Below are 27,860 nucleotides of genomic sequence, written 5' to 3' on the forward strand. Positions count from 1 at the left end.
GTCATCCTGTGGAGTGGCTCCTCCCTTCTGTGCGCAGGCGTGTTGAGCGGTGACGCGAATGCCGTCTCTCTCCTTCTCGGCACCGTAAGACCTTTCAACCTTGTGGCTGACTACTGAGCATCATGTCTCTGCTGGCAGCGAACAGAGCGGCGGCCATGCTGCTGCGGAGCGCCAAGGTGAGGCGGTGCGTTCCGGCTTCCCGAACAGGGGAGGTGGGCAGCCGGGTGAGCGTGGGGACCGACGGCGTGGCGGGGCGGGCATCAGGCTTCGGTTTGACCACTAGGCCGCGGTCGCCCGGTTGCCATGGAGTTGGGGAGTCCGTCTGCGAGGTGTGAGCAACTGAGTGGGTTTTTTGAGTTTGTCGGGGGTGGGGTGGGTGGGAAATAGATGGTGTAGTTAGGTGTAGGTTCCGAGGATGGAGAGATGGAGGTGTGTGGGGTGGGTGATAGGGGGGGAGAAGGGTGGATGTGAAACAGGGCTCGGTGGAGCTTGAGAGTGAGGGGATGGAAATGGGAGTGAGAATGTGGGCTATAGAAGGCAGGTTGGTGAGGTGTAGAGGGCAAGGTAAAGGATTGGGTAGTGTTAAAGGTTGAGTGGGCATAAAATGAGGGTAAAGGGAGGTGAGGACGGATGTGAGTGTAAGGCCAGGGGAGATGAGAAGGGAAAAATTAGATGGAAGAGGTATGGGTGTAAGTTGTGCAGGAAGGGTTGCAGGACAGGGCCCAAGCGAGAGATTGAGGGTATATGATTAGGGTGATGGGTGCCATTCAAGGGTGGGGGTAATGGTGGCGGGGTTACTGGATGGAAGCTGGTAGCTGAAGTCCAGCCTTATTCTAGGGGCCACCTGCCAATCCCTGTACCCTACAACACTCGAGTAACCAACCCCTTTTAACGCAATCAGACCCCTGGGTCTTTTGATACTCTCTTCCCATATGGCCACATAATTGATCCCCTCTGAGGCTTTCAACACCCTCCTGCCTGTGAACAGCATCTGGCCTTGACGTGCATGGGGTTGTTGGTGTTGAGGGAATATCCCAATTTCATGTTATTCCTGAAGTAAAATATTTTGGGGGCCTTATCAAAATGTATTCAAATTCTAAACGGCATGAGTGATTAGTGTAGGTTACAGTCCAAGCTGTATATTTGGCAGGTTAAAAGAACATTTCAGACCAGAGCTATTTTATGTTCTAGTAACACTAGACTGGGGATGTATGAGTTAATATGCACTTACTGTATAGAGATACTGTAGACAAGGTCATGTACAATAACTGAGTGTTGGGAACAAAGAGACCTTGGAGTAAATGTCCAAAGGTAACATTACAGCTAGATAATGTGGTTAGAAGGGCACATGCAAAGCTTTTTATCATTGTTTCTGGACTACTGTGACTGCACTGGAGAGGGCAAGGGAGAGATAAGAGTGTTGCCAACACTGGAGAATGCTAGCTCTGAGGAAATATTTGAGGTTGGCTCTGGAACAGAGTCAGCTAAGGGATGTGGAAAGTCTGATTGGGAAAGACTGTTTCCCTTGGAAGGGGGTCAAAGGTCAGGGAGCTGAGGTTTAAACAAAGGTGGAAGGGTGAGTGGAGGAGAATTGTTCTCCCTCAGGGAGTTTGTTGCCTTGAACTAATAGTGGAGGCAGAAACATTTCCCCACTTTTAAGCAGGACATTCCTGGTCAGCATAATGATGGGCTGAATGGTTGTCTCTCATGTTATGAGCTTTCCCTGCTGGTGTCATTAATGCTGGTTATCTTCTGTGGACCAAGCAACATCAGGTTCAAGGTTAATGTAACACCCCTACAGCTTCATTGTCCCTATGTATAATGACAATAATGACAATAAATGCTGGGTGGTTACTCAATTCAATTCAGTAACCTCCCAGCATTGGTCTGTCCACCACATTTGGCAAACAATTCACGAAACTGATTTTGGCAAATGTGGCACCAGTAATGGTGTCCATGTCTCTGTAGTCCCCAGGGCAGGGACCTGTCTCAGGATGGCGGGTCTGAATGCACCAACCCATGGTAGAGTGTTGTTAGCTAATGCTGCATGTATGGTGTTGTCAAGCAAGACCAAAAGGGTAATGATGTTTGTGGCGTTTTTATAGAACCCAGAGCAGTACAGCACAAGGACAGGCCCTTTGGCCCCAATGTTATGACGAACTAATTAAACATTAAACTAAATCCTTCTGCCTACACAAGTGCATGTCTCTCCATTCTCTGCGCATTCATGTGCCTATCTAAGAGACTTTTAAATGCCTCTATTGTATTTGCCTCCAGCACCACCCCTGGCAGTGCATTCCAAGCACCCACCACTGTTTTAAAAAAAATTTTTAAAAATAATTTGTATATCTTTTAACTTGCCACCTCTCACTTGAAGTGGCAGTGGAAGCAGGTTTAGTGGTGGCTTTATAATGTAACTGGATAAGTACTGGAGAGATTTGCAGAGGCATTTGAAGACAGGATGAAGCAAATTGGATGGGTTCTCCAGTGTGGTGAATCGTTGCCTTCTGTATAGTCTGTTATTGTGGAAGTTCATCTCTCTCACTGGTGGGACACCTCTATCTTTTCCTGCTTGGAAAAGAGAAGGTTGAATTACGTTCTAGTGAATAGGTTCTGATGGACAGCTACAGTTAACAAAGTACTTTTGGGGGGGGTGATTGTGAGGAGGGGGAGGGCATGCTGAGATAAACGAGAGAGCAGCTTAAAACTAGTTCCAGACAACAGCACCATGAATTGAAATCTGAAATCAACTGCCAACTGATTTCAAAGCAATGAAACATTCCTGCACTGTATTTGAGGGGCTCCCTGTAGCAGCTCCCATGAGTTACTTGACAGCAATTTACAAGAAACTCACCAGCCTTCCTCTCGTACTTTCCAAGTTTCCCGCTGCTATCTTGGCTATAATTTACTTTACCAGCATCTTGGCATCACTGGTAAGGTAAGCATTTGTTGCCGTCAAAGGTGAAGGTGGGCTGCCTTGCACCTTTGCAGTCTTTGAGGTGATTGTGCTCCTCACTACACTGTTGCAGAGAGTGTTCCCTGACCTACTGATGAAGCAGCAACAAAGCTTCCCAATCAGCAGAGCATCAGGCTTAGAGGGAACTTGCAGGTGGTTGTGTCCTTGTGTGATGAATATTCTTGTCCTCAGCGGTAGAGGCTGTGGGTTTGTGAAGTGCTGTCGAGTAGCCTGGATGAATAATAGCTGTGCATTTTGTAGATAACATTCACTGTTGCCAAGGTGCGTCAGTAATGGATAAAATGAATGCTTAGGGTGGTGGATGGGGTGCCAGTGAAGCAGGCTGCTTTGTCCTCCATGTTGCTTGGGAGGAGCTTTTGGGTGTTAGCAAGTGAATCATTTGCCACAGGAATCTAGCCAGTCTCTAACCTGCACTTGCAAATACTCCAGTGGTGATCCCCGCCCAACCCTAAGATGTGGGAACTGGTGGTGCTAATGTCATAGGTAGTCTCTCACATAAATAAACTGGGCGTTGAAAGTACAAGGTGTGGTTAGTAAGTTTGCACACCACACTAAAATAGGTGACATCAAGGTTATCAAAAACTACAGTAACTTGATCAGTCAGGTAAGTGGGCAAAGAAATGGCAATTGGTGTTTAATCCAGTTAAATACGATATTGCATTTTATGATAGCCTAAACAGGATGGGGCTAAGTGAACAGTGGGACTCCGTGGCATGTTGTAGAATGGAGGGATTTAGTACAACTTTGAAGTTCCTTGTAACCAGTGTCATGACTAAGCAAGATGCCAAAGAATACATTTGTCATGCTGGCCTTTGTCAATCAGGGCATTGAGTATAGGAGTTAAAACATTATGTTCCTGTTCTACAAGACTTTGAGGCTCCACTTGAAATATTGTGTACAGTCACCATATTATAAGAAAGACATCAAGAAACTGGAAAGAGTGCAAAGAAGATTTGAGAACTTTGCTGGAAATCGAGTGCCTAAGTTAATGGGAGACGCAGGTTAGGCTAGGAGTTGGAGGATGGGAGACAGGAGTGACCTAGCAGCGGTCTATAAAACCATGAGAGGGCATGGGCAGGGTGAATGTGCAGTGTTTTTCTCAGGGTAGAGGAACTAAAATCTAGAAGGCACACTGAGAGGGGAAAGATTTGAGACCTGAGGGATAACTTCATGCAGAGGGTGGTGCATATACTGAAGATGCCAGTGGAAGTAGTTGAGGTTGGTCTAATAACATCTAAAATACATTTGGACAGGTCCATGATTAGGAAAGGTTTACAGGGATGCAGGCAAATGGAACTGTCTTGGATGGGAATCTTGGTTAGCATGATGAATTGGGCTGAAGGGCCTTTTCTGTTCTTTATTACTCTGCAATGGAGGTGATTGTGGCCCATGCTTGAGCTTTATCCAGGTGTTGCTGTCTGCAGGCGTGGACTGTTTCATCTGCTAACTTAAACACTTCTGACCTTGGGAAAGAAGGTTATTTTGAGGAAATAGCTGGAAACGTTGGGCCTGGCTCACTGCTCTGAACAACTGCAGAAATATTCTGGGGCTGGGATGTTTCATCTCCCACTGCAATGGCTGCCTTTTTGTGCTAAGTATTTCCCGCAATCCACCGGAATGTGGTGAGCACCTGTTCTCAACACTCCCTTGTCAAAGCAAAGGAACCTCTCCTGGATTCCATAGTACAGTATTAGGAGGTTCCTTTTGTTTACAACCTTCAATAGTACAGACTCCTCACCTCCCCCACTCACTGTGAAAATATAATTACTGAAAAAATACAACACCAGCCCAGTCAGTCTTTCCTAGTGTTGGGATCTTTTTGTGCCTTTCTGATAGAACATAGATGAGAACTCTGGGAACTACAGAAGCAGTTGTATCATGAACTGCAGCTTGAGTTCACCCGTCACATCCATTTTGGGATGATGGTGCTGCCTGTATTGAGAACACATAAAAATAGCTACCACAGATCACAGCCAAGAAGAGTGGTGCTGGATGGATGCTGTGGGGTCAGTAACTTTGTTCTGTTCCATGACAGGGAGAACATGAAACACTAGCATACATCAGCTGATAGTGTAAGTTTAGAGTTGGCAGCTAGTGAGACTGAGCATAAACATGCCAACAGTCCACTTGACCTAGGTGGCCACCTTGGCTAGTCCCACTTGCCTGTATTTGGCTTTTATCTTACTAAATCTTTCCTGTCCACTTATCCAAATAGAAGACCATAAGATATAGGAGCAGAAGTAAGCCATTTGGCCCATTGAGTCTGTTCTGCCAATCATGGGCTGATCCAATTCTTCCAGTCATCCCCACTCCCCTGCCTTCTCCCTGTGTACCCACCTCACCTACTTTCTCTGGCAGCTCTTTCCATATCTCCACCCTGAGCATGAAGGAGTTGTGCCTCGGGTCCCTAATGAATCTTTTTGCTCTCACCTCAAGCTTATGCCCTCTGTCTTTGGTTTCCTTTCCCTGGAATTAGACCATATGTATAACCTATCTATACCCCCAATATTTTATGCACCCCCTCAATCTCCCTCTGAGGAATAAGTCCTAGCCTGCTTAACCTCTCAATGACTCAGACCCTCAAGTCTTGGCAACATCCTCAAATCTGCACTCTTTCCAGCTCAGTGACATCTTTCCTATAACAGGGTGACCAAAACTGAGCACAATACTTCAGATGTGGCCTCACTGCCATCTTGAACAATTGCAGCACAAAATGTCTTCTCATTTGTTTTCTTCCTTCTAACTTGTATCCCTCTTCCACTTCCCACTTTCCATGGGCTCCTTCACAGCTACCGGACATTCTGGATATGAGGGTCTAATGCTGTGGTGTCTGAGGACTAGACTGTAAGGGACTAATCCACTCTGCCCCCAGCCCCGGCTGTGAGAATTGTGCTGTTTCCTGTCTGCCATGTACGGCTGAACCGGACAGATTCAGAAAAACACCAGTGACGCTCATCTATCTGATATGCTAACACTAGGGAGTATTTCCAACACCTCTTCTATTGTTGTTCATGGCAAATACTGCAGAATATTGCTCATTTGATGTTTTCCTCTTCTCCTCCCCCCCCGCCGCCCCCCCCCATGTAACTGATGTGTAGCACACTAATCAGCAATGTAATTAATCTGAGTGCTTGCTTTTTGACTGTGGAGAATTCCAGAAGGCACTCAGCACCTCTCAGCTGTACATTGTGGGGCGGACGACCTCTGGACAAGGGGATGCCTGTGAAGTGCTGTGCTCGATGGTCCTCTGTCATGTAGCTTGGTATGTCAAGCCAATCAAAGTTCAAATTTCAAAAAATAAATTTATTATTGAAGTACATGTCACTATTACAGCTCTGAGATTAATTTTCTTGCAGGCATACTTAAGCAACTTGTGTGGAAAGAGATGACAAATTGTGCAAATACAAAAAAAGAAATAATAGATAAACAATAAATGAGAGTCCTTGAAAGTGAGTCCATAGATTGTGGGAACATTTCAGAGATGGGGTGAGTGAATTTATCCTCGCTGGTTTAAGAGCCTGATGGTTGAGGGCTAACTGTTCCTGAACCCGGTGTTGAGAGTCCTGAGGCTCCTGTACCACCCTCCTGATGGCAGCAGCGAGAAGAGAGCATGACTTGGGTGGTGTGGGTCCCTGATGATGGATGCTGCTTTCCTGCAACAACGCTCCGTGTAGATGTGCTCAATGGTGGGGAGGGGCTTTACCTGTGATGGACTGGGCTGTATCCACTACTTTTGGTGGGATTTTTCGTTCAAGGGAATTGGTGTTTCCATACCAGTCAATTATTCTCCACCACACATCTATAGAAGTTTGTCAGAGTCTTAGATGTCATGCCAAATCTTCACAAACTCCTAATAAGGTAGAGGCACTGCGGTGCCTCCTTCATAATTACACTTGCAACACCGAAGAATTTAAAGTTGCTGACCTTCACCTCTGAAGTGGACTGGCCCACGGTCCTCCGCTTTCCTCCTCCTGAACTCAAAGATCAGCTCCATGGTCTTGCTGATACTGAGCAACTGATTGTTGTAACACCACTCAGCCAGATTTTCAGTTTTCCCTCCTATATGCTGATTCATCACCATGTTTTATTCAGCTAACAGTGGTGTCATCAGCAAACTTGAATATGGCATTGGAGCTGTGCTTAGCCACACAGTCATCAGTGTAAAGCAAGTAGAGCAGGGGGCTAAGCACACAGCCTTGTGCATCTGTGCTGATGGAGATGTTGCCTAACTCAGTGGTCCCCAACCTCCGGGCCGCGAAGTGTGCAGCGGTAGCTGGAGCGTAGCCAGCACATCTTTGAGAAAAAAGCAGAAATAAACAAGCTGATTAGGTGCCACCCGATCAGATGATCTGGGCTGACATTTACGTGCCGGGCGGCACCTAATTAATTAGCTTTTTTATTTCGGCGTTTTTCTTAAAGATTTGCTGGCTGCGCTCCGGCTACCTGCATGCTTCGCGGCCCGGAGGTTGGGAACCACTGTACTGAACTGAGTGGGATCTACAACTGAGCAAATCTGGGATCCAATTGCACAAGGAGGTATTGAGGCCAAGCTCTTGAAGCTTGTGGATTAGTCTCAACACAGACGAGCAGGCTGACATCTTTCTCCAGAAATCAGGAATGCTTTTCCCTTAACCTCTGAGCAGCAGTGCATCTTCTGTCATTTCCTGTTCAACCAGTGTCTTCCTGGGTCACTACAGTTCCTAGCCACTTACTTAAATCTGGCAACAGATTCTCCCTATTCCCTTCTCCTCGACTGCCTTGTCAGCTAAACTCTCTGCTGTAAAAATGGGATTAGGATAGGCTTAGTCTAAATGTGTTTGGTTGCTGAGGATGAAATGAGTTTGAAGGGCCTGGCTGCATGCTGTATTGTATGAACAACCTTGGCTCCTCCATTCACTGTAGATAATTGACTTCTGCATCCTCCCCAGGGTTGAACCTTTTTGTTAAGTTACAGGATGTGAAGTTGCTGATGGCGTTGAGCAGGCAGACCCATTGAGTTGTGGCAGATTTAACCCTCTTTCTCCCCCCCCCCACCCCCATCAGCTTCTCTTCTCTCCCCCCCCCCCACCCTGGGAATTGTTCTTTCCCAGTTTAGCTTGGTTGCATACAGTTGACAAGCAAATATATGCCTTCAGGCTTTTGTATCTGTTCCCCAATTGGGGGTGGGGGGGAGAGAGAGAGAGAGAAGAGAACATCTTTGATTATGATTTAATAGTAAGATAATACAATAACCCAAGGATAGCCACTGCAGGGACATGCATTTTCCCCCAGCTTTTGGTGTCAAAGATGATTAAACATGCCTGCAGGTGTCCCACTTAAATGTCCCTGTTAGTGTGACATGCAGCACCTGCAGAACTGGTCTTATTTTCAATTTTGCATTGAGAATCAGGGGCTTTGAGCCCCACCGAAGAGCCACTGTTGGTTGAACATGGAGTACAGGTTTAAGATGACTGGATTCACTTGCAGTTAATATTATTTTGAGATGTTTTATTATACTTTAAAATTATATTAGTTATTTTGAAACCTCACTTATTTAAAACTATAATAGTTAGAAACAGCTTATTGAGAATTGGGCTCTTTCTAACGCCATCTTTTTAATCCCACTGATGTATAGCAGGTGAAATCTTCAAACATTTAAAGTTTTACTGGGAACTGAACCGAGAAGCACTTGTGTTAATGGACAAATGTCAACCTAAAAGTTAATTGAGTACTTCAGTGGATTCAAACTCATCCACTTCTCTCTCTGTAGTATTGGAATAAGTGGGCGGAATCAGATTTATTATCAATAATGTGAAATTTTGTTTGCACTAAGAATACATTGTGCAAAAAAAGGAAAATGAGATAGTGTTCATGGACCATTCAGAAAGCTGATGGCAGAGGGGAAGAAGCAGCAAAGTGGTGAAAGTTTTATGGGACTAGCAAACCAAGAGGCAGCTTCCTGTCTGAGGAGCTTGTTTGGAGAGCTGAGTAATGTGGAAAACTGGATATCCACGTGCACAGGGTTTGATGTTGGTTGTGGCCATGCCTGTGGAGTTTCAGGCATCATCGGGCAGCACTGCGGTGTAACCTGATCCTGACTAATGGGGCTACTGTTCATCAACTGGCATAATGTTATAATGGGAGCTGAGCAGAGAGGCTCTCAAGTTAATTGTAGTATTGTAGTGGACAAAACAACAAGTAAGTCAATTAATCCATTTGTTCGCGCGCATACCATCCTTCTGCCTAGCCAGGGCAAGCAGTGAGAAGGTAAAACGGAATCCATATCAAAATGTAAATCTTGCATGTTAAATTGTTAATTTGTTCACAAAATCTGGCACGGAAAGCTGGCATCTTCATCTTTTATTTATAGGGACTTGGAGTCCAGCTACACTACAGGCACCTCAGTGCTGCCTTTAAAAGAAATTTGGGATGGTCCAGTTGTTTGATGTTTCTTTGGTTCAGATCCTGAGGAATTAGGAAACTCCTAATCTGGATAGGGATGCAAGCTCTCAATTCCAGACAGCCTTGCCTCTTCATTATCCTGCATTCCTAATTTCCTTTGAAGGAAGTTGTGCAGTGCCCATAATAGTGTATCAGTTTGTTAGAATTGGATGCTTGCAAGGCCACATTAGAATCAAATTTATTGTCACTGACTTGTATGATGTGAAATGTTTTTTTGTGGCAGCAGTACAGTGCAATGATACAATTACTGTAAATTACACAAAGTTCAAAAAGAACGAATAACAATGTGTGTATGGACTGTTTGGTAATCTGATAACGGGAAGAAGCTGTTCCAGAATCATTGAGTGTGGATCTTCAGGCTCCTGTACCACCACCTGGATGGCAGTAAATAGAAGCGGGCATGTCCCAGATGGTGAAGGACCTCAGTGATGGATGCTGCCTCCTTGAGATATCAGCTTTTGAAAATTTCCTCGGGGTGGGGTGTTATGCCTGTGATGGAACTGTATCCTCATGCAATTGTGGAACAAGTGTCACACACAAGCCAGACCATGAAAGGACTGGCTTTTTTCAGCAACCCTGTAATTAAGCTGTCTTTTTGTTTTAAAAAAGAATTCTAGATTTATAGAGTACCCATGGATCACGGTGAGACTACACCTGGAGTACTGTACACTGTTTTAGGGTCCCTTTTAATAAGGATATATCTGCACCGGAGCCAGTACTAGAGATTCAGCAGGCTCGTTCCTGGTTCATTTCTGTCGTCTGCAAGAAGTTTGCATGTTCTCCCTGTGACCGCATAGGTTTCCTCTGGATACTTGGTTCCTCTCACATTCCGAAGATGTATGGGTTAGAGTTAGCGAGTTATAAGCAAGCTATGCTGGTCCAGAAGTGTGGTGTCACTTGTGAGCTGCCCCAGCACGTCCTCAGACTATGGTTGTAGATGCGTTTTATTGTACATGTTTTCAGACAAGCAGTTTGAAAAGTTGATCTGTATTATTTGAAGTTGAGAAGAATGAGGGGTGATCTCATTGAATCATTAGAATTTAAGGGTGCATGACAGTGTAGATAGTGAGATTTCCACTCATTCGAGAGTTGAATGAGGGGATAATAGTTTCAAGATGAGTCATTTAAACTGTGGTGCCTAAGAACATCTGAGTGTGGGGATGCTCAACAATTCCCTGCCCCCAAAGATGGTGGTGGGCAAAATACTGGTATTTAAAGAGGGAAGTGCTTTTTAGAAAGATGAGGGATTGAGAGCTGTGGGAAACTGGGACCAATGAAGAGATTAGTCTTGAGGGGTTGAGTGGCCTAATTATGTTAATTTGGAAGTTGCTACAGTGGGATTTGAACTATTGTCCCTGGCTTAGAATAGCCTCTGGATTCCTAGTCCTGTGATTTAACTTGGCATCACTCCGTGCACTTTTGAAATTCTCCGACTGTTGCCAATTTTGGAATCTGTGCCAGAGTTGAGTCCTTTTCCAAATTTGTATGCAGTAGAAGCAGCCCCTAGTTAATGACAGGGTTTAATTTGGAGTTCTCCTGATGCTGGTTTGTTTGCTAAGTTACAATAAGTATAGGTTTTAATTTACCAAATGGTATTCTGGTAGAGCCATCAATTTGTGACAATTTAAAAATCAATACAACATGACTTGTCTTTAGCATGTTGAATCTGGGCTGGGCTTGTCTATAAGGGCAAACTAATTAGAACCGGTCCTCATCTCTCCCCTGTTATTTATAGCATCGTGGATAAGTATTGCAGTGCCAAGTTATTTTGTTGTAAAGTGAGATGCAACAAAGGCAAAAGTGAATTAAAATGGTGGTATATTTGGATCTGTGTTCACAGGGTGCAGCATAACTTGTATTAACTTGAAGTTTATTTCAGAATGTTGCCAGTTTGAATTCATGACCTCGCTGCAGTTCCAGTGCAATGACACTTAGGTGAAGCTTGGGTCTGGACTGCTAACTGGAGGTTACAATGACACCATATGTATACAGTGGCACCCTCCTTTTAATATGTGATCCGTTTGACTGCCTGAAGCACTCCAGGGGCTACAGTAGCCAGGGTGAACAAATGGGCTGACTCATTCAAGGACAGTGTGAAACAGCTGCTTTACACTCAGTCAGCCTGTGTCTGTTGACAAGTTTTGTCGAATTTCACCTTATAAGCATGAACTCCTTTGCAGCAAAATGTCTCCAAGGCATTTCTCTTACAAAAGTGCGATATTAAGACATGGTTCATTGAGGTGCATTGACAAGGAGAAGCAAGATGAAGACTGCAGAACAGGATGCAATCAGTAGTGGAACATATAACACAATCTGCTGGAAGAACATTGAACAGTATCTGTGGAAGGAAAGGACCTGTAGGTGTTTTAGGTTGAAGAATGACCTACCTCATTCTGTTTCTTAGCAGCACACACAAAATGGAGGCAGTCAACAGGTCAGACAGCATCTGCGGAGGGGAATAAACTGTTGACTGTTTATTTCCTTCTTTAAATGCTGGCTGACCCGTTGAGTTTCTCCATTTTGTATGTTGCTCAAGGTTTCCAGCCTCTGCAGAATCCCACAGATGCTGTTTCCAATAGATTGTTTCCAGACTCCATTCTCTACGTTGTCCTGTGTCTCTATGAAATACGTAAATAGCGTGGGGGAAGTGGGGAGGAAGAAGGTGAAGAATGAGTGAAAGGCCAAATTGGAAGTGTGCTGAGATCTCAGGACTGAAGGGCAGTGGTGCACTGGCTATTTGGTAACTTGGAGTAATTTTTATGTCTTGCACTGTACTACTGCCAAACAACAAATTTCACAGCCAGTGATACTAAACCTGGATTCTAATAAATGTGATTTAGAAGGTTGTCTATGGCAGGGGAGTGGAGAAAGTCTGCTGAATTTCAGTGTTGCTTATCATTGGAAGTTTAGCAATAGTTCAGATGGAACTCCTCAGTATGCATCTTGCTTAGTGTAATTTGTTTCTTACACAGGAAATGAATGTTTCCAAGGCAAGAGTGCAGGGGTCCCCAACCTTTTTTTGCACCGTGGTCCAGTTTATTCTTGCAGGCTGGCCTGCCGGTGGTGGTGGTGGGGGGGGGGATGTTCAAGTTCAACAGTGCGTGACAGGGAATGAGGAAAGGTACAGCTGATTAATATCATTTCATATCGCCAAATCATATCGTTTCCGTTTCCTCGCGGCCCGGTAGCACATGCATTGGGGACCACTGATGAAGTGCATAAGAGAACTCGGCGGGGTGGGGGGGGGGGGGGCTTCAGCCTGTTCTGCCATTCAGCATGAGCTTTGTTAATCTACCCTCAGGCCTCAACATCTCTTCTCTGCCAGTTCCACCTACTCCCTGATCTTTCAAATCTTTATCTACCCTGCTTTATCCCTGTCATCTAAATTCCACAACCCTGAATTCTCAAAGTTTAACAAAAAAAATTTCCTGTACACCTGAGTTTTAAATGACTGTCCCCTTTTTGTTTTGCAACTAAGAGTTTGAGAGTCTCTCGCTAGTGGAAGCATCCACCTAAGTCACTGAATATGGTGGTATGAAAGATCATTTGGAGGGAATCTAGTTCTGTGTTCCCATGTTTTAGACTTCTTAAATACATGACAATTGATTGACTACAGTTCCAATAGTCATAATTATCTAGTTTTGCACTTTAAATGTAGACAAATAGTTTGCCAAATTGCATATTTACAATGGGAGGCCCTCCTAACAAGCAGAACCTCTTTGAATATTAGTCTCTGGTCTGAAAGCTTCTGAATGCAAATTGACACCCAAAATATACCACTTGGTGTTGAGGCTCCCTGAATATATAACTAGTGAAAATATGAGGTGACAGAACAGACCAGTCCTGTACTGTTTGACCTTTAACTTTGATGCAGGAGTTGGCCACAATACTTTCTCTGATCTTATCCTGAAGTTTTTAATGATCATGAATTAACAAATTATCTTTTGTGGTCTCCTGTGTGGTTAGCTGGATCAAATCAGAATACCCCATACCAAATGATCAGCTTCAATAGTCTTGAATATCAGTTGAAGTTAAATTTCGAACACATTTCCTGAAGGTTGGTTCCCATTTTAATTTCTATCAGCTGTCCATTATTTGAATTCCAGAATAATCCCTTAGGAGCAACATAGTAGCAGTGGTTAATGTGATGCCATTACAGCTCCTGTGGTCACTGATCAGGGTTTGAAAAGTCCACCTTGTCGTGCTAGGAAATTATCAGATACTCCTATAATCATGGGGTAGAGGCTGCCATGATTCTGGTGCCATATGCTTTCAGCTTTTTATCTTTTGCCCCATGGGTTGGGGAGGGAGGAGAAGGGAGTGAATGTCTGGGGTGGGTGTGGTTTTTGAATATGCTGGCTGCTTTACTGAGGTAAGAAGATTGAGTCCATGGAGGGGAGTTTGGTTTCTGTGATGTGCTGAGCTGTGTCCACAAATCTGTAGTTTCCTGTGGTCATGGGCAGAGCTGCTATTGCACCAAGTTATAGTGCATCCAGATAGTTCTTGCATATGACTGTGAAGTCTCTTCAAGGTATGCTGACTTTGACAAAGTGTACTGTCCTTTGGAGTTTGTGTGAGCTCCTCTCCTCCTCCTCCCCCCCCCCCCCCAGTGCAGACGCACAAAGCACGGAGAGAGCCTGGTGAGCAAATGGGGAAAGTGAGGAGTATCATACTAAACTTGTAATCAGATCAGAAGACTGACACCAGAATTTTGTACTTTCAGTGCCCTCGCTACAGAACATACACTGTATCTGTTTCGAGACTTTGCCATTATCCTTGACCTGAGCTGACTGCTGATTTAGCAATGTTTCTGACTTGGCCTTGTGTTCAAACATCTTTGTGTTCTCAACCCCCTCAAGTATGTCATAAAGTCATTATCCTACATCAGGGAAACTGGCCCTTCAGTCCGTCTAGTCCCCTGCCAATCATCACAATCCATTCATCCCTACATTCCTATTGCCTCACCCACACATACTGAGGAGACACGACTCAGTGGCTGATTAACCCACTGATCCCACACGTCTTTGGGATGTGGAGGGGAAAACCTGTGCAGTCATGGAAAATATACAGACCACACACTTACAATGTCTCCTACTTGCTAATTGTGAGGAGTGGTTGATTGTTTCTGGCCTGTACACTTTGGAGCTTAGGAACGTGAGAGAATCTCATTGAAACCTACTGAATATTGAAAGGCCTAGATCAAGTGGACGTGGAGAGGATGTTTCCAATTGTGGAGGAGTCTACAGATGGGGAGGAGTTTCTTTAGCCAGCGGGTGGTAAGTCTGTGTGGAGTTTGTTGGCGCAGATGTTTGTGGCAGCAAAGTCATTGGGCACACTTAAAGTGGAGGTTGATAAGTTGATTAGTCAGGACATCCAGGGTTATGGGGAGAAGGCAGGAAAATGTTGTTAATTGGGAAAACAAATCTGCCATAATTGAAAGATAGCCCAATCTAGATGGGCTGCATGCTTTTGTTGTATGGTGTATTCAAAGAACATCTTTTGTTTTTAAACAGAATTCAGCGTGCATTGTAGTTGCCTCGCGGAGTGCAAGTTCCTCAACGGTGAGTGGTTTCCCTGCTGTGTCCCTGGACTGTCACACCCTTGGTTCCCCAACATCACTCCCATGTCCCCTTATTGCTTGGATCTGTGCCTGGGCTTCCTGACTGTCCTCTTCTCCATCCCCCCCAACCCCTTGCTGATCCCACTGTGATGCTCCAGACTTGAGAATCTGTAGTCTCTTCTCTCCGTTTTGCTGTTTCACTGCAAAGTCTCCAAGTGCTTGCCCACTCTGAGCAGGGTTCCTCTTCAGAGAGCTTCTCTCATTCCACTTTGATTCCTGCTGTTTGACCATTGCAACAGCTTGGACCTCCCAGTGGCCACCCATTGGAATTTGATTTCCATTCCTGTTCTGACATCTCTGTCATGGCCTCCTCTGCTGAATGATGAGGCCAAACTCGGGTTGGAGGAGTAACATCTCACATTCTGTACAGATGGCCTCCAACTTGATGGTATGAGCATTTATTTCTTCATCTTCTGATAACCACGCCCTCAGTTACCCCCTGTTTTGATGGCCCTTTCTCAGCTCATCACCTGCCCATCACTTCCCTCTGGGTCCCTTCCTTGCATGGTCCACTGTCTACAATCAAATTCATTCTTCAGCTTTTTACCTCTTCCACATCACCTCCCAACTTCTTGCATCATCCCCTTCCTCCCCCACCTACCTTCCCCCTTATCTGGTCTAACTTATCACCTGCCACCTTGTATTTCTCTCCGTCCAGCTCCCCAGCTCATAGGCTCACAGCTGGAGGTGCCTCCCAATATCCATGACGTCAGAGAACGTGGGCAGCATCTGCACCTGCAGACTTTGGTGTTTGGGGGGGGGGGAAGGTTGGTGTTCATGATTCATCAGTGTGAGAGTTGCAAGGTGTCACAGCAGCTTCAGTTTATGTTGTGTTTCAAAGATCGGCTTCTTGAGGTAGCCCCGTTCCTTTAGCGACACTGACCCAACAAGGGGCATGGACGCACGCGAGGTGGTTTGGCGGTGGAAGCCACCAATTGTAGCCCCTGTGCAGAGTTTAACAATCACATCTCTTTTCTAGAATTTGAAGGATGTTCTTGCTGACCTTATCCCCAAGGAACAGTCCAGGATCAAGGCATTCAAACAGCAGCATGGTAAAACGATCATTGGACAGATCAGTGTTGACATGGTAAGGGTTACGATCGTTTTTTTCGGTATAGGGCGGTGGTGAATTGGGCAGTGTTGACTGGTGGCCAGTGGCCATCTCCAAAATGGTTGTGCCTCTTCTTGACACTGCAGCATTGTTAGTCATCCCCAGGGTCACAGATTGGGTCAGCACAAACTCCCTTCAGCCCACCTCTTTACCCTTCAACACCAATTCCCTATGCTCTCATTAGGACATTCCTTTTATGTTGTTCATTCCTTATGCGCCGTGTTGTATGATATAGGCTAAAGAGGTACTACACCTTGCCCAAGGGTGACCTGCAGGCTAGCGGAGGGAAGCAGCGCCTTACACTTTGTTTGGTAGAGATGGATCTCCACCCAGCCTCCCTATCTTTAGAGATTTTATTTAAAGCCTTCTGCTCCAATGATCCTATGCTGCCCGATTCCACCATGTCTAACCCACATGTCTTTGGAATGTGGGAGAAAACCAGAGCACCTGGAGCAAACCCACATGGTCACAGGGAGAATGTACAAACTCCTTACAGTAGTGGAATTGTACCCAGGTCACAGGCACTGTAACTATGCTACAGTGCCACCCTAAGTTACTACTCCTACTTCCTACCTATTTACATCTGTCTAAATCTTCCTCAAACACTGAGTCTCTGATTCCAGCACCACCTCTGGCAGCAACTTCCAGATACCATCCACTCTTCATGTGGGGAAAGTTGCCCCTTGGGTCCCCTTTGAACCTCCTTCCTCTCACCTTAAACTTCTTCTTTGACTATCAACCCTATCGGTAGCTCTGTCTTCCTTCACTCCAGAAAAAAGAGCCCACCTTATCCACTCTTCCCAATAAATGAAGTCATTCAATCGTGCAACACCCTGGTGAATCTCCTGCATCCCCTCCAGTGAAACCACATCCCATAGTGTGGTGATCAGTGCTTTACACAATACTCCAAGTGAGGTCTGTCAACTGTTGTAAAGTTGCAACATATCCTCTCAGCTGTGCCCTATGAAGGCAAACATACCATATGCTGCCTTCACCCTATCTGTGTTGCTATTTCTAGGGAATTGTGCATGCCCAGGTCTCTGTTCATCAGCATTCCTTAGTGTGAATTTAGAATTTATTTTTGTTTCTTACATCCATCTCACAACATGAGGGAGTGAAAATCTTTATGGTGCATCACTGTCACAATGTACAAGCAATGAGGGGAAATGCGAGAGGAAATTACTCAAATTGTTTACAGATACAGTCAGATACAATGTACGATCAGAAATGCAATCAGATCAATGGAAGTGCACTACCATTTAATGTTTTATCCTCATCTGACTTTCCAACTTGCCTTTTCGTCTGCCCAACGCTCCCTCAACAATCCACCTGATCGATAACTTGCTGTAGCCTTAGGCAACCTTTCCCACTTCACACACCACCTCAAACTTTGGTGTCAAACATTGTTCCGGAACTCAATGGTACTAGCTGGAAGTGGCTCAAAGACTTGCTGTGTTGTGCTAGGCAACTTCCCATCCCTCCACTGCTTATGAGGGATACTATTATTGGGTTTGGACGTCATAAGGTGTGAGATAATGTAAAAAGGACTGCACTAAAGGTATAGGGTTGAAAGGGAAATTATATTACAGTAGACAGTTTAGTGGTGGGGCCAACAGACTGTTTCCCTGTAAAGTAAAAGCTATCCCCGTGGCCACAGGGTTGGGATTTTCCTTGCATTGTGTTTACATGGGGCAGGATGGAGCTGAGGTGCAGAACAGTCTCCGAGTTAACAGATGACATTGCTCTTCCCAGGTGTACGGTGGCATGAGAGGAATGAAGGGCTTGGTGTATGAGACGTCAGTGCTGGACCCGGAGGAGGTACGTATCTCTGAGGTTGGGATCCCTTGCACTCTCCTGGCCCTGCTCACTATACTTACTCTGCTCTCTCCTGCACACTCATTCTCTGCACTGCACCCCTCCCCCACCCTTGACCACATGTGGTTACAGATGTGGATTTGTGATCTTCTCTGCTAGGGCATCCGTTTCCGTGGCTACAGCATCCCAGAGTGCCAGAGGCTTCTGCCCAAAGCCCCTGGAGGAGAGGAGCCCCTTCCTGAAGGCCTGTTCTGGTTGCTTGTGACTGGAGAAATCCCCACAGAGGAACAGGTGATGGATTTGTGCAAACTGTAGTTTTTCCAACTGTAACACAATATTCTGCGCATTGTTTCCTTTGTACTAACTTAATGCACCTGTGTACAAAATTGTCTGGATGGCAAGCAAATAAGTTTCACACTTGTATCTTGGTACATGTGATCAGTTCGATGGGAAATGGAAAAATGCCTCCCACCCCAAAGTTTGGTGGGGCTGGCAATGGTTGGGGTGGGGTGAGACCATTCTCTCACTGCGCCCCTTTCCCTGCTATGTTCTACTATGCTATGGACTGACCCTTCTCTCCCCCGCCCCCAACACAGGTCACCTGGGTGTCCCGGGAATGGGCACGGAGAGCGGCCCTGCCCTCCCATGTGGTCACCATGCTGGACAACTTTCCCAACAACCTGCACCCCATGTCACAGCTGAGTGCCACCATCACAGCCCTCAACAGCGAAAGCAGCTTCGCCCGCGCATACTCTGAGGGCATCAGCAAGACCAAGTATTGGGAGGTAAGGGAGCTTTTGTGGTATTGGAGCATTGAGGAAGGAATTTGTGGGAAGGGGTGTAAGGGTTGTCCAGTCCTTGCAACACAGCCAAGTACAGAGGTAAGGGGGATTTGAGGGATAAATATTTTGAGGCAGTGGTGGAGCCAGTCTGTGGGGAGAAGTGGAGGGATTGTCCAGTCTCTACTCCAACAAGACAAAGTACTGAGATGCAAGGAGGGTGGATGTGCTGGCAAGTGTGTGGGATGGTTGTGAATTGGTGGGTCTAGGCTGGGGTGGGAATGCGGGGTTGGGTGAGTGTGCAGCGGACCCTCAGACCAAGCAGTTGGCTCTCTGGTGGGGATCCTGCAGTGTGTTTACCCTGAGACTCAGTAATTGAGGTCTGCACTCTTGGGGTGGGGTTGGCCCACTACTTTCAGCTAAGACCCTCTTCCTGGGCTCCCAGAAGCATCACTGTGGGAGGGTGTTGGTATCTATCTTGGTCATCCTCTGAGCTGTAACATTTGCTGAAGATGTTTCAATGCAGCCTTAACTTGATTGTCCTCTCTTCCCACCATTTCCTGTAGTTTATCTATGAGGACTCGATGGACCTCATTGCCAAGCTGCCCTGCGTGGCAGCAAAGATCTACAGGAACCTGTACCGAGAAGGCAGCAGTATTGGGGCCATTGACTCTGACCTGGACTGGTCTCACAACTTCACTAACATGCTGGGTTACACTCAACCTGAGTTCACTGAGCTGATGAGACTCTACCTCTCCATCCACAGGTCAGTGTCGTCTACCCTGGCAGAGAAGTGGAGGTCAGTTCCTGGGTGTCTCCTAGTGTCTGCACTGGAGCTAATCTTCTTCCCTTCACCTAACCATGCTCCTCTGCAGCAACACTCGTGGAGCTCAGCAGGTCAGGCAGCATCTGTGGAGGGAAATAAAAAGGATGCGACCCTTCAGGGCTGAAACAGCGACTGTTTATTCCCTCCAAAGATGCTGTCTAACCTGAGTTCCTCCAGTATTTTATGTTCCTTAGGATTTCCAACACCTGCAGTATCTCGTGTCTGAGTTCTGCACCTGCCCTGCTCTCAGACTTGGTAGTGGGTGGGCAACGTCTGGGTCAGGAGCACGAGATGCAGGGTGTGTGGTGTGGTTTGAGTCTGAGTCCAATTCCAAGCCCCCTCATCCACCACTGTCTACTATGTGGCAGGATGTGTTCTGGTCTTACACTACATACGGGAGATGTGTATGGGCAGTAACCAAGCCCTTCCTTCCCCAGGTGTGTCTGTCTGGAGGCGGATTCTGCATCAGAGGGTTGTAGAACAGTGTTTCACTTACCTGACCACTGGAAGTGGTGGGTGGTGCTGGGATGTTGATCTGGAGAGACAGTACGGGGCCTCTGTAGGAGCTCTGCTCTCACACTTAATTCTAGGTTGGACTTAGTTTAACTGTCATCACTGTTATCTTGTCTGCAGTGACCACGAGGGCGGAAATGTGAGTGCACACACAAGCCACCTGGTGGGGAGCGCCCTCTCTGACCCCTACTTGTGCTTTGGGGCTGCCATGAACGGACTGGCTGGCCCTCTTCATGGACTTGCCAATCAGGTAAGGTGTTGGCTGCACTGGGAGAGGATATGGGGGCTGTTTGATCCAATGTCCGAGGGTGTAGGGCATAGTGGTGTGTTTGGTGTTGCCACAGGGATTGGTGCTCGGTCCTTTATTTATCTTTATCAACAATCTGGATGATAATGTAAACGGGATGAATAAATTTGCGGATGACACTGGGAAGGGGAATTAGGTTGGGGGTGGCTAAGTAGTTGTGGTTACTGGTGTCACAAGCTTGAGGTGAATGTTTATCACACTGGGAATGTGAATCAGTGTGGGGGTAAACTCTGGGGAAGTCCTGCCTCTGTTCCGGTCACTGGAGACTCGGCCTGGACCACTCCCGGGGGAGAAGGCCTAACCCACCACTTTTCCTTTTGATGGAGTGCCAGCGGTTGGTCTCTGGAGAGGGAGGGGAGTATGGTTCTTCTGAGGTGGTTAGCGCAATCATCAGATTGGGGTTCGGTTCCTTCTGCTGTCTGTAAGGTGTTTGCATGTTCTCCGTAACCATGCAAGTTTCCTTCCACATTCCACGACAGACATTTAGGGTTAGGGTTAGTGATTTGGGGCATGCTATGTGAGTGCTGAAAGCATGGTGACACTAGTGGGCTGATCAGCACAATCCTTGCTGAATTGATGCAAACAATGCTTTTTACTGCATTGTTTTGATGTACACATGACAAATAAAGCTAATCTTTTTAATCTCTGGAAAGAGGGGTGGTGTTGGTGGGGTTTGGATAAATATCCAATTTCCTGGAACTGAGGTGCTTGCACCAGCAGTCGTGGACAGGAAAGGATTTACAGAGTTACTGAGTCAGGATCAGCTCAGGCAGGCACGGACAGCTAGGGCCGGTATGACACTTGTGTGTTCCCTCCCTGACATTCAGGAGGTGCTGATCTGGCTGACCAACTTGCAGAATGAGCTGGGCGGTGAGGTGTCCGATGAGAAGCTGAGGGAATTCATCTGGAACACCCTCAACTCTGGCAGGGTGAGTGGATGGGGATGGGACCAAGAGATAGTGCGGATGATCTCTGGGGTGGGAGGGGAATAATGCCACAGATCATAAGAATCCCATTCAGCCCATTGTCTGTTTTGCCATTCGAGTGATTCATTTTCCCCTCACAACACCATTCTTCTGCCTCCTTGTAACTGTTGACACCCTTACTTATTTAGAACCTATCAATCTCCACTTTAAATATACTGAATGACTGGCCTCCACAGTCACTCTGGCGATTAATTCTACATATTCACCACCCAATGGCTAAAGAAATTCCTCCTCATCTGTTCAGAATCAATTGGGTTTAATATCACTGACATATGCTGTGAAATTTGCTTTGCAGCAGCGGTACAATGCATTGTATAATCATTAAAACAAATTACTATAAGAAATACTTTTTTTTTGCACTAAAATGTTTGTGAGGTGTTTATGAGTTCATTGTCCATTCAGAAATCTGGCTGAGTGGAAGAAGCTATTTCTGAAACATTGAGTGTGTATCTTCAGGTTCCTGTACTACCACCTTGATGGTAGCAATGAGACTCCCACTATTGAAAATGTCCAGAGCTTTCAATCGTCGGGGCTATCCCTTGAGGTTGAGGATGATGGTCTCCGTTCCATTGATCTATTTATGGGCTCCCAAGTGGCTTATGAGTCCAATCTTGGCTTTGAAAGTTTTTCCGCATTCAGGACAGGTAGTTCCAGATGGCAGATCGGGCTTTGGTTGTTGCTGCCTCTCTTTCCATCTTCTTTTCTAATTCTGCACATCTGTTGGCTTCGAAAGTTGCTGTTCTGTCTCGAATGATGGTTTGCCAGTTCCCTGTCCTTGGCATTGGTTTCCCAATTGTTGATGATGGTGCTACATTTCTTCATGTTGGCTTTTAAGACGTCTTTGGATCTCTTCTGTTGTCCGCCTCTTTTACATTTGCCGTCTTTAAGCTGGGAGTAGAGGATTTGTTTTGGCAGACGTTCGTCTTTCATCCGAACATGACCGCTCCATCTTAGTTGGTTCTTGATGACGTAGGCTTCAATGCTTGTTTTTGCTTCATTTAGCACGCTGACGTTTGTTCTTCTATCTTCCCAGCTGATATTTAAGATGTTTCAAAGACAGCATTGATAGAACTTTTCAAGTGCCTTCAGATGTCGTCAGTATGTTATCCAGGTTTCTGATGCATACAGGAGTGTTGGGATCACCACTGCTTTGTACACTAACATTTTGGTGTCTGTTCGAATGTCACGATCGTGAAAGACTCTTGTTCGGAGACGTCCAAAAACTATTCCAGCGCATTTAAGACCATGTTGGATCTCGACATTAAGGTCGACATTGGAGGAGAGGTGACTTCCAAGATACAGAAAGTGGTCCATGTTTTCCAGGGTTGTTTCGCCAAGTTGAAATGATGGTTCTATCTGACTTGTCTCAGTTGGTGACGGTTGGTAGATGATCTGAGTCTTGGAATTGATGGTAAGTCCAAGTTTCGTGTATGCATGGTTGAAGGCAGTCAGACTCTGTTGTAGGTGGTTTTCTGAAAGAGCTGCAACACTGTTGTCATCTGCGTATTGGAACTTGTGGATGTCTTGTTTTTGGACTTGAGACGGGCAAGATTGAAAAGTCTGCCATCCATTCTGTAGACAATTTCGATTCCTGGGGGTAGGTCGTCCTTGATGATGTGGATGATTGTCGCAATGGAGATGAACAAAGTTGGGGCAATCACGCATCCCTGTTTTATTCTTGATCTTACTTGAAAAGGCTCATAGTTACTGTTGCTGACCACGATGACATGCTTGCCACAGTCATGGAGGAGTCTCAGGATTCGAATGTACTTTTCAGGGCATCCATAGGTGGACAGGACATCCCATAGGAGTTCCCTTGATACCGAGTCAAAGGCTTTGGTGAGGTCGATGAATCCCATGTACAAAGGTTCAAGTTGTTCATGAAATTTTTCTTGTAGTTGTCGCATTGTGAAGATCATGTTGATTGCTTCAACTGATGGTCTAAAACCAGCCTTTGTCTCCGGAAGGATCTTCTCGGCTAAAGGCTTGAGCCGGTTGTTCATGATGTGGGTGAGGATCTTTCCTGCTGTTGCTAACGGAAATTCCACGATAGTTTCCAAATTCGGATCGATCACCTTTCTTTTTGTAGATGTAACGATTGCTGAGTCTCTAAAGTCTGCTGGTACGTCTTCATTTATCCAGATCTTGAGAAGTTGATGCAGTTGGTAATGAAGCGGGTTACCTCCAATTTTGTAGACCTTGGCTGGTATTCCATCGAGTCCAGTGGCCTTGTTGTTTTTCAAGGTTTTGACTGCTTCCTTGACTACAAGTGTTGGTATTTTGCTTAGGGAGTTGTCAACGGGCTGTTTTGGAATGTTGTTAATCACATTCCTGTCAAATGAGACAGTTTCATTTAGAAGATCTCCAAAGTGCTCCCTCCATCTAGAATTGATGTCACTGTTGCTGTTCAAGATGGTTGAACCATCTTTGCTTTTGAGAGGGGCTTGACCGTGAGTGGATGGGCCAAAAATAGCTTTAGTTGCGTTGAAAAAAATCCTCGAGTGTCGTTGGCGTCTGCTAGTTGTTGGATTTCCTGAGCTTTCTTCTTCCACCATTGGTTTTTCAGGTTTCGAGTGCTCTTCTGGACTACAGCCTTGCATTCCTGATGGTGTTTCCTTTTGGTAGCCGATTGTTGAGCGTTTTGTAAGGTGATGAAAGCTTTTCTCTTTTCGTCGATGAGTTGTTGGAGTAGTTTGTCGTTATCATCGAACCAATCCTGATGATTTTTCGTCTTGAACCCAATTGTTTCTTTGCAGGAGGTGATGATAGCGTTCTTCAATTGATTCCAGTGTTCTTCTCCAGATGGTGGGATTTGTTGAGGCAGTTGGTCTTGAAGCAACACTCATAACATGCTGGAGGAACTCAGCAGGTCAGGCAGCATCCGTGGAAATGATCAGTCAACGTTTCGGGCCGGAACCCTTCGTCAGGACTGAAGAGGGAAGGGGTAGAGGTCCTATAAAGAAGGTGGGGGGAGGGTGGGAAGGAGAAGGCTGGTAGGTTCCAGGTGAAAAACCAGTAAGGGGAAAGATAAAGGGGTGGGGGATGGGAAGCAGGGAGGTGATAGGCAGGGAAGGTGAAGGAAAAGGGGAAAGCACAATGGGTAGTAGAAGGAGGCAGAACCAAAAGGGAGGTGGAAGGCAGCTGGGGGAGAGGGCAGAGTGACATAGGGATAGAGGAAGGGAGGGGGAGGGAATTACCGGAAGTTGGAGAATTCGATGTTCATACCAAGGGGCTGGAGACTACCCAGACGGTATATGAGGTGTTGCTTCTCCAACCTGAGTTTAGCCTCATGGCAGTAGAGGAGGCCATGTACGGACATATCCGAATGGGAACTTGAAGCAGAGTTGAAGTGGGTGGCAACTGGGAAATCCTTTCTGTTGTTCTTGAAGATTTTGTGGAACTTCTGTACATGGTTGATGTCTTGAAGGATGTCAACATTGAATTTCTTAAGTGTTCTGATTTTGGTGTTTCCTTTTGGGCCGAATCTTCATTCTCATGGTGGACGAGATGAGTCGATGGTCTGTCGAGCACTCGTTGGCACCAGTAACAGCTGTTGTTATCAGTACATCTTGTTGGTCCCGAGATCGTACGATGATGTAGTCGATGAGGTGCCAGTGTTTGGAGCATGGATGCTGCCAGGAGACTTTGTGCCTGTTTTTCTGGCGAAAAAGGCTGTTTGTAATCACCAGGTTGTGTTCAGCACATTTGGTGAGGAGGAGTGTTCCACTGGTGTTGGTCTTGCCAACTCCTTCCTTGCTTATTATTCCAGTCCAGAGCCTATGATCTTTCCCGACTCTGGTACTGAAGTCTCCCAAGAGAATAATCTTGTTGTTGTTGGGCTTTCAATATCTTATAGGTTTCAATGAGATCCCCTTCAAACTCCAGTGAGTACAGACCCAAAGCCATCAAACACTCGTGCATTAACACTTGCATTCTTGCAATCTTGCTTGAAAACCTCTGGACCTTTTCCGATGCCAGCATATTCTTTCTTAGATAAAGTACCCAAAACTGCTCTCAATACTCCAAATGTTCTCTGACCAATGTATTTAAGCCTCAGCATTACATTCTATAGATGCTGCCTGACCTCTCAATGAATGCTAACATTACATTTGCCTTCCTTGCCAACAACTATCTGTGATCTGAGGGGGAAGGAGAGTGGTGATGGTCTGTGGTATGGGGGAGGCTGAGGTGTGGGGGGAGGTGTGTAATGGGGGGGGGTGAGGTTAACCAGGGTCAATATTGGGAGTAGGTGATGGTGGGTTGGTGTCACCAGGCTTGGATGTGTTGGGAGGGCTGATGGGGTGGGGGGCTAGTCTCTAATGCTCCCCGTCCCTCTTTCCACGGAGGTGTGTGTGCCCAGAAGCAGAACAGTGACTGCCTTGTCGGGTTGCAGGTGGTACCAGGATATGGCCATGCCGTGCTGAGGAAAACTGACCCCCGCTACACCTGCCAGAGGGAGTTTGCCCTCAAGCACCTCCCCAATGATCCCATGTTCAAACTGGTGGCTCAGCTCTACAAGATCGTGCCAGGGGTCCTCCTGGACCAGGGCAAGGCCAAGAACCCCTGGCCCAACGTGGATGCCCACAGTGGTGTCTTGCTTCAGGTGAGGGGCAGGGTTGGGGACAGGGAGGAGGGCTTGGGGAAGGTTTGTTGGAGGGTACTGACATGTAACACTCCCTCATTCCACCAGAGTCCTGTGCTTGATCTTAACCCAACTGACTATTCAGTATGTCACAGCTGTCCCATTATCATGACCTCCATCTCTCTCAATATTAGAGAATGAAGGGGGTTAACTACCCCACCCTGTAACCTCTCTATTCTCATCAGAAAATGAAGGAAATGATCCAGTACACCCCGTGTAACATCTTGCTGTCTTTTCTCTCCACTAAACCCCCCCTCAGTGTTACAGAATGAAGTAGGTGAGCCACTACTCCCTGTAACCCATGTCTCTTCTCTTTCACCCCCACAGTACTATGGAATGAAGGAGATGAACTACTACACTGTGCTGTTTGGGGTGTCTCGAGCCCTTGGCGTCCTCTCCCAGCTGATTTGGAGCCGCGCCCTGGGATTCCCGCTGGAGCGTCCCAAATCCATGAGCACAGATGGCCTGATCAAGCTGGTCAAGAGCAAGTCGGGTTAATGGCAGGACCCCAAGGCCTTCCATATGACTGTCGCTGGAGGAGGAGGTGCTGGTCAGTGCCCCCAGAGAATGGCACGACCTGAAGAATGAGATGTATACTGTGTCTGTCTCAGCTGGGATTGGGGGGGTGGTGGGCTGCTGGCACCAAGGGAGCAGGAAAAAAAACAGGGATAATTTAAGAATTAGTTTCTTTTGTCAGAGAATGGGCGACATGTTATGTTGACTTGGACACAAGGACGGACGGATATGAAAGCGTGCGCGCAAACACACTCCTTAGGAAGTGGGCGAGGTGAGGGTGAGCCAGCCTCGAGTAATCTCTCTCTCTCCTCACTGCCCAACCCACTGTGGTGACATTGGCAGAGAGAGCTACAGGACTTTAGTTGTGTAAATGTACTGATTGTGTCTCATACCTCAGGTTGTTCAGCATTCAAAACAGGAAAATAAATGTTTTTATTACTGGCTTGGTTCAGGTGTTTACCCTCTGGTCTGGGTACAGGATCTTGTGGGTAGGAGAGTGGTCACTCCTCCCTATGGGGCATTTGTGTGTCTTTGTTTAGCATGGGTTAAGCTGTTGGGAGGGGGGTGAGGAGTGTATGTGTCCTCCCTGTCTGGTATGGGGTCAGGTTGTTGGAGGGGGGAGTGTGTCTGTCCCTGTCTGGGTCAGGGGTTGGAAGGGAAGATGGGCTGTGTATTTCCCTCCATCTGGAAAAGTGTACTTCCCCTTCTGGAAAGAAGCCAGTGGGGGGGGGGGAGGGCTCTGTCCCCATCTGGAGCACACATTAGGCCATGGTGGGGGTTATATGTGTGACACCCTCCCTGTCTGGGGCAGGGTCGGTGTGTGGAGTGTGTCCCCCTTTGGCATCTGAGTGAAGGGTGTGGGTGGGCAGGAAAGTTTCTCCTTTCAAATATTGGTGGGGGTGAGGTAAAGATGTGGGATGTAGTTGTCCTTTCATAGTCTGAAGGGATAGGGTTGTCTCCTTGGCTGTGGTTTGGGACCCTGGGGTTTGTTAGTAGGTGATGGAACTGTTCTGAGACACAGTGGGCTATTGTTCTGAGAAGGACGGCGGGCTTTAGGTACTGGAAACACAGGGAGACAGTGCCAGCTTTTGTCTCAGCTGAATGAGCTTTGTCATAATGAACCAAGAAAAAGCTCTCTGCTACCTTGTATGTCACACTTGTACACCATTCAACATGGTTTGCCCTGGGCCTCATGTTCTAGTTCCCCATCTGTTTCCTGATCCTTCAGGTAAAGAAGGTGTTACAAGATTAGCTGTTGAATGTGTCATTTGACTAATAGTCAGAGGATGTTCTGGGAGCAGCTTGCAAGTGTCGCCATGCGTCTCGC

General features: G+C 46.4%; 1 protein-coding gene across 1 annotated transcript; it reads left to right on the plus strand.

Moving 5' to 3' along the window:
* LOC134340235 (citrate synthase, mitochondrial) lies at window positions 1-26,974 on the plus strand. The gene is made up of 11 exons (XM_063037234.1): window positions 1-176; window positions 14,932-14,979; window positions 16,018-16,125; window positions 17,902-17,967; window positions 18,124-18,255; window positions 18,561-18,749; window positions 19,310-19,509; window positions 20,203-20,332; window positions 21,217-21,318; window positions 25,769-25,978; window positions 26,345-26,974. The coding sequence occupies exons 1-11, from the start codon at window positions 123-125 to the stop codon at window positions 26,513-26,515; spliced, it is 1,410 nt and encodes a 469-aa protein (XP_062893304.1). The 5' UTR covers window positions 1-122; the 3' UTR covers window positions 26,516-26,974.
* The last annotated feature ends 886 nt before the right edge of the window (window positions 26,975-27,860 follow it).

This window comes from Mobula hypostoma, chromosome X1, assembly GCF_963921235.1.
Source record: "Mobula hypostoma chromosome X1, sMobHyp1.1, whole genome shotgun sequence".
NCBI classification, from domain to species: Eukaryota; Metazoa; Chordata; class Chondrichthyes; order Myliobatiformes; family Myliobatidae; genus Mobula; species Mobula hypostoma.